General features: G+C 37.6%; 1 protein-coding gene across 9 annotated transcripts in view; it reads right to left on the reverse strand.

Moving 5' to 3' along the window:
* CDKAL1 (CDK5 regulatory subunit associated protein 1 like 1) overlaps positions 1–13,629 on the reverse strand; it is a 787,726-nt gene that overhangs the window by 289,815 nt on the left and 484,282 nt on the right. For all 9 annotated transcript variants that reach the window (XR_011563299.1, XR_011563300.1, XM_070777644.1 and 6 more), the window contains one exon: positions 1,964–2,144. Coding sequence is in view for 7 of the 9 variants with exons in the window: in XM_070777644.1 (XP_070633745.1) it covers positions 1,964–2,144 (181 nt within the window). In the remaining 2 variants the exon portion in view is untranslated. The remainder of the gene's footprint in view (positions 1–1,963; positions 2,145–13,629) is intronic.

The following is a 13,629-nucleotide window of genomic DNA, read 5'->3' on the forward strand; positions in this document are numbered from 1 at the left end:
TCAAAATCAAGGGAAAAAAGTCAATACAAACAAACTGACATTAGATTCAGATATTAGAGAATTCAGTATGGGCATTAAGGTAACTGATTAAACATGTTAAAAAAAAATACAGAAGAAAGTATGGGGAACTTCATCAGAACACTGGAATCTACAAAAAAAAAAAAAAAAAAAAGAATATTTTAACTCTAGAAGTAAAAAATAGATTAATTAAAGAAAGTTAGAAATTCCTTAGGTGGATTTGAAGACAGATTAAAAACCGATGAGTAAAGCAATGGTAAACTAGGATCAGTTCAGTTCAGTCGCTCAGTCGTGTCCAACTCTTTGTGACCCCATGGACTGCAGCACGCCAGGCTTCCCTGTCCATCACCAACTTCCGGAGTTTACTCAAACTCATGTCCATCACGTTGGTGATGCCATCCATCCATCTCATCCTCTGTCGTCCCCTTCTCCTCCCACCCTCAATCTTTCCCAGCATCAGGGTCTTTTCCAGTGAGTCAGTTCTCGGCATTAGGTGGCCAAACCACTGGAGTTTCAGCTTCAGCATCAGTCCTTCCAATGAATATTCAGGACTGATTTCCTTTAGGATGGACTGGTTGGATCTCCTTGCAGTCCAAGGGACTCTCAAGAGTATTCTCCAAGACCACAATTTTAATGTACACACAAATCACTTGGAGAAGAAGACTGAATGGGGAGGTCTGGGGTGGGGTGGGGCTTCAGAGCCTGTATTTCCAGCAGCCCCATGGGTGGACAGCAGCTCTACTTCTGTAGGGACCAAACACGTCACTGCTGCTGTTCACCTCGCTCCTCGCTATAGCAAACAGCAAGAAACCAGAAAAGAGATGAAGAGAAAACATCTAGAAACACACTTTTCTGCATGTATGTCATAGCTCAAAAAAAATTTTTTTATTAAAGAAGTTTAAAAAAGAATGAATTAGACTATTTAAGGACAACAGAACAGTAGTTGCCAGGAGCTGGGGATGGAGAGAGTAGATGACTACAAAAAAGTAAAAGGGAATTTGAGGGGATCTGATGGAACTGTTCCAGATTTTGATGGTAGGTGCAGTTACACTAGTGAATGCATTTATCAAAATTTGAAAAACCACATGCTGGAAAGAGGTAATTTCGTTGTATGCATATTATATGTCAAAAAAATTATAATTTAGATATAAAAAGCAAGGAATTCATTTGATTTCTTTTTATGTTTATGAAAAATTAATGGTGGCACACAATTTGTTTTAGTTATCAGAAACAAAGCAGAAATTTTTCATTGAAAAAATTCTACTTCCTCTTAAGGCTTACTAATATTTTTTCATCTTGAGCCAATGAATTTAACTGAAATTGGCTATTGTGTGAGAAATTGTGTGAGGCTATTAATTTCTGGGGCATTCTGGGAAACAGTTTGCCTTTCCTGGATCTCAAACTCTTTCACATTTATTTCATGTCATCTTATTCTAATATATCAATGAACGTGTAAGGATGAAATTGAGGTTCCTTGTGAAAGCAATACCACATCCGAAATAGAGAGACAGCATCAAATCTATCCCATGGAAAGGGAAGAAAACCAGGGGACTCCCCAGTAAGCAACAAATTATGAAAAGCAGCTCTTATGAAGTAGGGAAGCCTCCTTCACTCACAGATTTTTAAATTTTGCCTTATTTTCAAACATTCAAGGACTTATCTTGTAAATACAGTTAGTACTAAACATAAGTTTTAAAAAAATTTTCCCAGTGTTATCTGACCCTCATTCCCCAAGAGGAAAAAAAAAAAAAAAAGTAACATTTTAGTCGCCTAAGGTCATTTAGTGTACTAAGGTCTCCCTGCCCTTAACCCGAACTGGGAACAAACACTCCATAATTTGTAACTTAAGGGTCATACCACGAGCTGGTTGCGTGAAGGTAGGCAACACAGCTGCACTGTTATAGCTACTGGCTAAAGTTTATATCTTACAAGAAAAATGTCTTACCACTTGTGCTGGAACTTGTTCCATTTTTGCAGCAGGAGTTCCTGGTCTTGGGTAAAACTGGTTAATAAAGAGACTTGGAAATTTGTACTCTTCAACAAGTTTCACTGTTTCTTGAAAATCTTGGTCTGTTTCTCCAGGAAAACCACAGATAATATCTGTAGCAATAGTTATTCCAGGAACTCTAGAAAATAATGAGGCAAAAATGTACAAAGTTAACTACAATCCATAATTATTCTACTTCCTTGACAATTTAAACACCATTATTCCTTTAAAAATTAAATTTTATTTTTAGGAGAGACATTTGCAAAGAGTTTTAAAATACCCTAAATTGTAAAAGTTTATGAAAAACATGGCCCCCTACCATTCCCCAAAAGTACCTATTTTTTAAATAATTCAGATGTTTGTCTTTTCTTTTACATTTTAGTACTGATGCTTATTCTGCTATTTCTAGATTTACTGATTGTTACGAAGATCATGGCATCTGGTCCCATCACTTCATGGGAAATAGATGGGGAAACAGTGGAAACAGTGTCAGACTTTATTTTTGGGGGCTCCAAAATCACTGCAGATGGTGACTGCAGCCATGAAATTAAAAGACGCTTACTCCTTGGAAGGAAAGTTATGACCAACCTAGATAGCATATTCAAAAGCAGAGACATTACTTTGCCAACAAAGGTCTGTCCAGTCAAGGCTATGGTTTTTCTACTGGTCATGTATGGATGTGAGAGTTGGACTGTGAAGAAGGCTGAGCACCAAAGAATTGATGCTTTTGAACTGTGGTGTTGGAGAAGACTCTTGATAGTCCCTTGGACTGCAAGGAGATCCAACCAGTCCATTCTAAAGGAGATCAGCCCTGGGTGTTCTTTGGAAGGACTGATGCTAAAGCTGAAACTCCAGTACTTTGGCCACCTCATGTGAAGAGTTGACTCATTGGAAAAGACTCTGATGCTGGGAGGGATTGGGGGCAGGAGGAAGAGGGGACGACAGAGGATGAAATGTCTGGATGGCATCACTGACTCGATGGACATGAGTCTGAGTGAACTCTGGGAGATGGTGACAGACAGGGAGGCCTGGCATGCTGCGATTCATGGGGTTGCAGAGTCGGACACGATTGAATGACTGAACTGAATTGAGGCAACATCTGCTGACTTCAACAAGGATTTAGCTCTTTAAACTACTTTATCCTCCTCCCAACATAATCAGTGCTCAACTTTTAGTTAAATTAACAGTATTAATTGTATTTCCATTGGTATAATTGCTATGATATTGTTCACTCTATGGTCAACTGGTATACTATCAATAGGGTTTCTTCTGCACATTTAGTTTTTTGTAGAATTAATAACTGCCTGATTTTCTAAAAAATGTTTAATATTCTATGTAGTTAATTAATGTTTTCCAGATCCATCAGTTCTGTCAAAATCCAATATTATTTTCTAAATTCTCAAAGTACCATATAATTCACCGGTTCCATTTTTCTCTGGAAATGCCATTCCTAACTTTCTTCAAACATGAGTTGCTTTCATAATGGACCAGCTCTCATTCTTGAATATGGCTCCTTGGTCTTTTCTTCAATCACCTTTTTTTCCTGGATCCTATGTCGTCCTTACTCCGGGAGTTGGTGATGGACAGGGAGGCCTGGCGTGCTGCAATTCATGGGGTCGCAAAGAGTCAGACACGACTGAGCGACCGAATCAACTGATGTTGTCTTAATTCTTGACTGTTCTGTTCTCCTTAATTCTGCTGGAGTATTCTTTCAAAAGCTTCATCAAAAAGAGTGGCAGGGAAATTTTGTTGTTATTGTCTTAGCATCTCTGAACATCTTAATCCACACAACTGACCAATAGTGTGGCCATGCACAGTACTCCAGAATAAAAAGTATTAGCCATCAGAATGTTGTGTTGTTCCTCTTTTTTTTTTTTTTAAACTAGGCAAGGATGCTGATGAGATTTCCAGATTGACTATGATGCAAACTTTTTACAAGTGCCCCCCCTAACTTTTTGTAAGTTTTTAGGGTGTTAATTTTTTTTTGAAAGTTTTAAAAATTTCATGTTAGCATCTTGGCAGTCATTTCTCTTTGGCTATTGAGTTTCTCCATAAGTATGCCACAATATTGTGTGAAAGAATGACAAATTCATTTTTAAAAATATTTCTTGCTTTCTGCTTAGTCTCACCCAGCTATTAATTTGGCTGAACTTTAATTAGTAAAAGTTCCAAGGTCTGGAACTTTTCTATGTGCTGCTAAACAGAAAAAGAGACAAAATGCACAGAGAAAAATGACACAGCATATTTGGAAAAAACTTTTTTTATTTTTTATTGTGATATAAAAATATTTTTTCTTTTAAGGGTAATTATCAAAATTATTTTTAAATATCATAAAAACATATGCTTTAATAGTAAGTTTTAAATAAAAAGATGCTTTTCTAGACTTACTAAAGCACGTGAAATAAAATTATGTCAATAACTTCAATTAGCAAGTTTTTTTTTTTTACAGTTGACATAAACCACTTCTGAACAAAAGAAATCCACAACTAAAAATAAAAGTAATAGATCACAGCAGAAATGAGAGAGACGAGTCCATCTCCCCTAGGAAATTAGAGGGAAAAAAATCTGAGAAACTGCCTGTGAAACACTGCAGTGACAAAGACAATTGGCTATTATGCTTGGCTATGAATTGGAATGAACTTGGCACTAGATGGTGGGGCATTCCCAAAGGAAAGTACCTTACTGCTCCTCCCCCTCACCCAGCATCCTTCTTGATCCCGTGTAATTGGGTTCAGCATGATGCAACACCTGCTTACTTTGGCCTTCAAGTCCAGAGCAAAAAAGAAAAGACAAACCTTTACAGTAGTCATCATAAATGTTAAGGAAGAGGGTGTTCAATGCATAAACATTTGATCATCTACAAAAAAGCTGACCAATAACAGAGGTGAGGGTAGGACACTGATTTAGTGAAAGACCTAAGTTAGTATTTAAAAGTAAATGCAATTTAAGTTTCAAAGTATATAACAACATAAACTGACTACCCATGAGATGTTTCAAACTAGAGACTACACCTTAATGTTGAAACTTATCTATACATTGATTTTGTATATGCAAATCATTCTACTTAGGTTCTTCAAAATAATTGGGCTCCCTAGGTGAACCAAATAAAAAAAACCTCATATTTACACTGTTAATTGCTTAGTAAATAATTCTCTTCAGTACACGAGAAAAATCAAACAAGTCTGAAGTGGACCAAATTCTAAATTAACTGCATATGATTTCAGAGTCTGTGAGAAAATTTTAGGGGCGTAAAACAGAATATTAATGCAGATATTTAATGCTAACTGTGAGTAAATGCTGCTTTTTGAGACGGTATAAGTTTTCAAAATACTAATATTTTTAAATGACCATTTCCACGAATTTATTGAAACTGTGAGTCTAATAAATATAATTACTAGCTGTTAAGCCTTTTTAAAATCTAGAAGACCTTCTGTATTTACATTTTCATAGTAGTATTATTTCTGAAAGAATGGTGAAAATGTTCAATTAGCTTAAATAAGAGAAATTTTGATGCATTTTTCCCGACTTACACTAGTTATTTACTTGCAAAAAGGTTCATTAAATAACTTGGGAATGGAATTAATGAGAATGTTTCCAACTATGCCTCTGCTCTGATCTTATGATTAGTTCTGAGAAATTAGTCAGGGACATGTGAAGAGAATACTACCTATGTAATAGGTAGGCCAGCATTTAAGAAAACTCCAAATATTTTAAAATACTTATTATTCAGACTGACTAAAAATATGTACAAATATACACTCCATACTATATCTGAAATGCTACAAAAAATGTGGTGCTTTAATTCACTTCAATATTTTCACTTGCAATTTGGTGTTTTATTGGCAAAAGTATAAGAAGGATGATTCTATATCATTCTTTAGCTCTCAATAAATTATGAGCTTTAAATTCCACATGTGAAAAAATTAAGACTAACACACATGCTATCTCAAAGCAGTAAAAATGATCAATAAAAGGATATCAGACCTATTAAAATTATTAGGCATAAGCAAAATACATAATTAAAAGAATTATTTTTTAGTCTTACAGAGATTAATTTTAGGACAATCAGTCCACACTTTCAGGAAACACTAAATGAGAAGTAGAAAGAGAAAAAAAATCTTGACTGAAAATAAAAATATAACATATCTAAATATATGGGATGCAGCTAAAGGAGTGCTCAGAAAGAAATAAATAAATTTAAATGTCTGTGTTAGAAAGAGGTTAACAGTAATCTAACCTTCCATCTTAAATGGTTTAAAAAGGAGCAAATCAAGCCCAAAGTAAGACAAATAAACTAATAAAGGTAAAAGAAGGAAACAAAAAAATAGAAAATAGAGAAAAAACAACAAAAGTAAGGCCGTATCTTTAAAAATAATAAAGTTACTAAACTAGTAGTAGACTGAGAAGATAACACACAAATAACCAACTTCAGACATGATGAAGGAGACAGCACTATAGATGCGATCAATATTCAAAGGATACTAAGGGAATATTATAAGCAATTTGTGTCAATGAACTAAACACTTAGATGAAATGGACAAATTCTTTGAAAGATGTAAGTTATAAAAATGGACTGAAAAAGACAGGAAAATCTGGATAGCCTTTTATCTATTATAAAAATCCAACTTGTAATTTAAAATAGTCAAAGAAAACAACACAAAACAACCCAGTCCAGATGACTTTATATGTAAGAGGGAATACAACCAATTCTACAGAGATTATTTCTTTTTTTTGGCCAGTTGGCATGCCATATCTTAGTTTCCTGACCAGGGATCAAACCTGGAGCCATAGCAGTGAGAGCACTGAGTTCTAACCACTGGATAATCAGGAATTCCTAAACATGATTTCAAAAACAGATGAGAAATAAACTCATTTTACAAGTTCAGCAAAAGTGGTCTATATGCAAAAACAGAGAAAGAGATGGAAATATTAGTATTTTCAGACCAATAATCCTCATGAACTCAGAGACAAAAATCCTTAACAAAATATTAACATTTTGAATACTGAAATACATTAAAAGCATTCTATGTCATGACTATGTTTTTAATCAGAAAGGCAAGAGTTGGTATGACATGCAAATATTAATGAAATAAGCCATACGAAAAGAACACAGGATAAAATCCCCATGGTGATCTTAGTACTTGCAGAAAACTCAGTTTACAAAACCAACCCTGATTCATGATAAAAATTCTCAGCAAAGAAAGAACAGAAGGAAATTCCTGCAACCTGATAAAAGGTCTAGAGCTATGATCATCTTTATTGGTAGAATACTAAATGCTGTTCCATTAAGAATACCAACAAGGCAAAGAATTCTGTTCTTCAATTCAGCATTTTAGTGGAGCAGAACATATATTCAGGCCAGGAAAGTAAGAGAAAGAAATTAAAAGCATATAGATTGAAAAGGAAAAGTTTTTTCGGGGGCAAGTGCCATAGCCTCCTATGTAGAAAATTTAAGGAATCTAATGAATCCACTAGAAAAAATGAGTTCACTAATGCTAAAGATCAACTTAGAAAAATCAATGGTATTTTTATATATTAAATGAATAATGAGAAAATTAAATCAAGAAAAGAATTTCATTCATATTAGCATAAAAATACTTAAGAAAACATTTGAGCATAAAAACAGATAAAGAGAGTTTCTTAAAATTTGCTGCAATATTAAAGAATAGCTAAATAAACTGAAAAATATCATTTTCAGGGGTTGAAAGATTTTAATGTTGTTGAGATTGCTGGTCTCTTCAAATTGATGCAAGATTCAATCCATCCACCATCAAAATATTTCAGCATGTTTTCCAATACAAAACATCAGCAAACTGATTCTAAAATCTATATGAAAATGCAAAGGACCTAAGATAGCCAAAACAATTTTGAAAAGGCACAAAGTTAATGGAATGGATAAACCCAACTTTAGTTCAGTTCAGTTGCTTAGTCGTGTCTGATTCTTTGCGACCCCATGAATCACAACACGCCAGGCCTCCCTGTCCATTACCAACTCCCGGAGTTCACCCAAACTCATGTCCATGGAGTCGGTGATGCCATCCAGCCATCTCATCTTCTGTCGTCCCCTTGTCCTCTTGACCCCAATCCCTCCCAGCATCAGGGTCTTTTCCAATGAGTCAACTCTTCGCATGAGGTGGCCAAAGTATTGGAGTTTCAGCTTCAACATCAGTCCTTCCAAGGAACACCCAGGACTGATCTTTAGGATGGACTGGTTGGATCTCCTTGCAGTCCAAGAGACTCTCGAGAGTCTTCTCCAACACCATAGTTCAAAAGCATCAATTCTTTTGGCGCTCAGCCTTCTTCACAGTCCAATTCTCACATCCATACATGACCACTGGAAAAACCATAGCCTTGACTAGACGGACCTTTGTTGACAAAGTAATGTCTCTGCTTTTGAATATGCTATCTAGGTGGGTCATAACTTTCCTTCCAGGAGTAATCATCCTTTAAATTCATGGCTGCAATCACCATTTGCAGTGATTTTGGAGCCCCCCAAAATAAAGTCTGACACTGTTTCCACTGTTTCCCCATCTATTTCCCAAGAAGTGATGGGACCAGATGCCATGACCTTTGTTTTGAATGTTGAGCTATAAGACAACTTTTTCACTCTCCTCTTTCACTTTCAGCAAGAGGCTTTTTAATTCTTCTTCACTTTCTGCCATAAGAAACCCAACTTAAAGACCTACTCGGAGAAGGCAATGGCACCCCACTCCAGTACTCTTGCCTGGAAAATCCCATGGATGGAGGAGCCTGGTAGGCTGCAGTCCATGGGGTCGCTAAGAACTGGACATGACTGAGCAACTTCACTTTCGCTTTTCACTTTCATGCATTGGAGAAGGAAATGGCAACCCACTCTAGTGTTCTCGCCTGGAGAATTCCAGGGACGGGGAGCCTGGTGGGCTGCCATCTATGGGGTCGCACAGAGTTGGACACGACTGAAGCGACTTAGCAACAAGCAACAAAGACCTACTACAAAAGCTACAGTAATCAAGACAGCATGGTAGCAGTATAAGGACAGACCAGTGAGAGAAACAACACAGAAAATCCAAAAATACACCCATATATTTATAGTTCATTTTCAACAAAATAGCCAAGGAAATTCAACAAGGGCAAGAGACAGTGTTTTCAGTAAATGGTGCTGGAGCAATTACATACCATATGCCAAAAAAGAAAAAAAAAAAGAACTTATTAGACCCTTATCTTGCATTAAACATAAAAAGTACTTCTATATGAATCATAGATATAAATCTAATAGCTAGAATTACTAAATTTCCAGAAGAAACTCTTTGAGACTTGAGTAAGGCAAAGATTTTATAGCTATAACACCAATACCAAAAGCACAATCTATTAAAAAAAGTTGGATAAACTGATAAATTGGGCTTACTGAAAAACACACCATTAAGGAAACAAAAAGAGAAGCTACAGACTGGGAACAGCTTTACAAATCATATATCTGATAAAAAGATTAGTACAGTTTGTACACAAAATATATTAAGAACACTTTTGGCTCATTAACACAGGAAGACAACACAACTGCATACTGGGCAAAGGATTTTTAACACTTCACTAAAGAAGATACCAGTTCAGTTCAGTTCAGTCGCTCAGTCGCTCAGTCGTGCCCGACTCTTTGCGACCCCATGAATCGCAGCACGCCAGGCCTCCCTGTCCATCACCAACTCCTGGAGTTCACTCAGAGTCGCGTCCATTGAGTCAGTGATGCCATCCAGCCATCTCATCCTCGGTCGTCCCCTTCTCCTCCTGCCCTCAATCCCTCCCAGCATCAGAGTCTCTTCCAATGAGTCAACCCTTTGCATGAGGTGGCCAAAGTACTGGAGTTTCAGCTTTAGCATCATTCCTTCCAAAGAACACCCAGGGCTGATCACTGGGCAAAGGATTTTTAACACTTCACTAAAGAAGATATGCAGACAGTATGAAAAAGTGCATAAGAAGTTGCCTACATTATTAGTCATCTGGACATCCCAGGTAAAACCACGTAAGACACCACATGCTCAGGAGCACGGCTATGCTGAAACCACTGGGAACAGCAGCCATCAGTGCGCATATTCAGAGACTGAAACCCTTATCCCATAGCAGGTGGGAATTTAAAGTGGCGCACTTTGGAAAATGGTTCGGCAACTGTTTAAAAAGTTAAAAACTCACTCAGTGTTACTAAGAAAGTCTATTTCTAGTTATGTACCAAGAGAAATTAAAACATATGTCCACACAAAGACTTGCACGTAGATTTTTACAGTAGCTTTCTTCATAATGGTTCAAACCTGGAAACAGTCCAAATGTCTATCAGCTGGTGAACGAATAAACAAATGGATATCCATATAATGGAAATTTAGAAATAAGCGAGAACCAACTAATGATAGATGCATCAACATGGATGAACCTTGAAAACATTCCTAAATAAAAGAAGGGAGACACAAAGGATTACTTATTGTTTCCACTTGTGTGAAATTTCTACAAGAAGCAAACCTATAGAGACAGAAAACAGATCAGTGGTTGCCTGGGGCTGGGAGCAGGGATTCACTCCAAGTAGTCATTAAGAGAATCTTTGTCATAACGAAAGCATTCTAAAACTGAGTTGTGATGACGGTTGCACAAATGTATACATTTACTAAAAATCTCCAAACACACACTTACGTTGGGTGCATACTGGATGGCATCCGAATTACACCCACAACAAACCTCTTAAAAGTGAAAAAACAACACCCAAACAAAAATTATCTGTCTGAAGATAGACAGTTAATGGAATTCTCCATAATATACTTTATTCTAAGAAGTCCTTAGCCAAGCTCCTGACAGAGCATAGCCTAAGAGTTAAATATGGTCAAACAGGGGAGAAAAGGCAAAGATAATAAAAGGTAAAGTTAAGGTTGAAAGGGAGTTATGTTCAGAGCCTGCTTTCATGAAGGACTAGAAGGAAGAAAACGTGCACTTATTTCCCAACTACTGATTTATGACAACAAGGAGTCATTCTCTTCATACTGAAGGAGGAAATTTAGGGAGAAACAGTATGACATCTTCAAATAAAGTTAAAAAAATTTTCAGCAGCTTTGAATTTATTTTCATAAGTTTGCAAAAAAGTTCTCAAAGGACCTGGACTGAAAACAGAAACACCCCTGATATATTTAGCTAAGGGCTGAAAAGCCAAAATGGGTCACTAGGACAAAGAAAGACCAGAAGGCTTGGGAATCCATTCCTAATCTTTTAACATGGGTGACTAGGATGAAAATCTTCCCCGAGGGGCTCTGCTACTAACTAGCTGCAAGGTTTTGGGCAAGTTATTTATTTAGCACCAGGATGCTTCAGTTTCCTTTTCTATAAAATGAGGATAGCGAAAGTATTCACAGATAAGAGGATTAATGAGTTAGTACCTATACTAGCTGCTTAGGATGGTGCATGCTACATACTACCTGATGTTTTAACCAGTGTTATTCTAATCCTGTCAGAGAGATGTTAACAGTGACCATCACTTATCATATGATACTAAGTAACAGGCAATACGTGAACTTAAATATCTTGTTTAATATAACCTCCATGTAAGGTAGAGTCTATTTAGTCTCTGTGAGAAGGAAAGTAACATTTCCGACTCTTTGCGACCCTGTGGACTGTAGCCCACCAGGCTCCTCCGTCCATGGGATTCTCCAGGCAAGAATATTGGACTGGGTTGCCATTTCCTTCTCCAGGGGATCTTCCCAACCCAGGGATCGAACCTAGGTCTCCTGCATTGCAGGCAGACGCTTTAACCTCTGCACCACCAGGGAAGCCCCAAAGTAACATTAGCGAAATAAAATTCAGAAAGGTAGAAGAAATTGCCAATAATCACAGAATCACTAAATGGTAGGACTTCCCTGGTAGCTCAGCTGGTAAAGAATCTGCCTACAATGCAGGAGACCCGAGTTTGATTCCTGGGTCAGGAACATCCACTGAAGAAGGGATAGGCTACCCACTCCAGTATTGTTGGGCTTCTCTGGTGGCTCAGCTGATAAAGAATCTGCCTGCAAAGAGGGAGACCTGGGTTCAATCCCTGGGCTGGGAAGATCCCCTGGAGAAGGGAATAGCTACCCACTCCACTACATGGTAAAGGAAGGGTCAGTCTTATCACTTATCTGTGTCACTTAGGTATTGATCACATTTATGTACATATGGAAACCTTACCAAACAGAAAATTGTGTACAGAACTACTGGTTAAGTTACATTCTAAGTAGAAACTTGGCTCAGATATTTTAAGTTCTACTTATTTAATTTTATTTTTAGTTATCAACTTCTATTGACCAGTTTTTATTTGTACAATAGGTTTTAACATAATTAACTTACAGAAACAAACTCAGTGCTAGTATAATTCCTGTGTTAGATATTTTTGGACTTTTGTTAGGTTGCACTGAGGCCAGAAATTGTTAGTATTAAGAGTATTTTAGAATTTCGTATACTTTACACATCAGTTCACTTGCTCAGTCGTGTCTGACTTTTTGCGACCCCATGGACTGCAGCACGCCAGGCCTCCCTGTCCATCATCAACTCCCAGAGTTTACTCAAGCTCATGTCCATTGAGTTGGTGATGCCATTCAACCATCTCATCCTCTGTTGTCCCCTTCCTCCCACCTTCAATCTTTCCCAGCATCAGGGTCTTTTCAAATGGGTCAGTTCTTGGCATCAGGTGGCCAAAGTATTGGAGTTGCAGCTTCAACATCAGTCCTTCCAATGAACACCCAGGACTGATCTCCTTTAGGATGGACTGGTTGGATCTCCTTGCAGTCCAAGGGACTCTCAAGAGTCTTCTCCAACAGCACAGTTCAAAAGCATCAATTCTTTGGCGCTCAGCTTTCTTCACAGTCCAACTCTCACATCCATACAGGACTACTGGAAAAACCATAACCTTGACTAGACGGACCTTTGTTGGCAAAGTAATATCTTTGTTTTTTAATACGCTGTCTAGGTTGGTCATAAATTTTCTTCCAACTTTACACATACTCATACATATTTATACTTTAATCACATCACCATGTCAGTATCTTCTAATATTTTGTGTGATGAAGAGTATCAAACTAATCATGGCATGTCAACTTTTAGTGTCTTTTATATTCTCATCATATACTACTGCTGTAATTTTTTACTAACACTTACCCACACTATCCTGATAGCTCAGTTGGTAAAGAATCCGCCTGCAATGCAGTAGACCCCGGTTCAATTCTTGGGTTGGGAAGATCCACTAGAGAAGGGATAGGTTACCCACTCCAGTATTCTTGGGCTTCCCTTGTGGCTCAGCTGGTAAAGAATCTGCCCTCAATGCAGGAGACCTGGGTTCGATCCTTGGGTTGGGAAGATCCCCTGGAGAAGGGAAAGGCTATCCATTCTAGTATTCTGGCCTGGAGAACTCCAGGGACTGTATAGTCTATGGGGTCGCAAAGAGTTGGACATGACTGAGCTCCTTTCACTTTCACTACCCACACTACCAGATACAGAAGAAACACGAGCAGAAGCAGGGGCCATAAGTGCAGCAGAAGGAGGCGAGTCCACGTTCAAGGGAGTTGGCATGGTCTTGTTCCCCATTTCTGTTAGTCTCTTAAGGAACATAAAAGCAAGCTGGCCTCTATTAAGCATATACTGTACAACAG

Source organism: Bos indicus, chromosome 23 (genome assembly GCF_029378745.1).
Source record: "Bos indicus isolate NIAB-ARS_2022 breed Sahiwal x Tharparkar chromosome 23, NIAB-ARS_B.indTharparkar_mat_pri_1.0, whole genome shotgun sequence".
NCBI lineage: Eukaryota > Metazoa > Chordata > Mammalia > Artiodactyla > Bovidae > Bos > Bos indicus.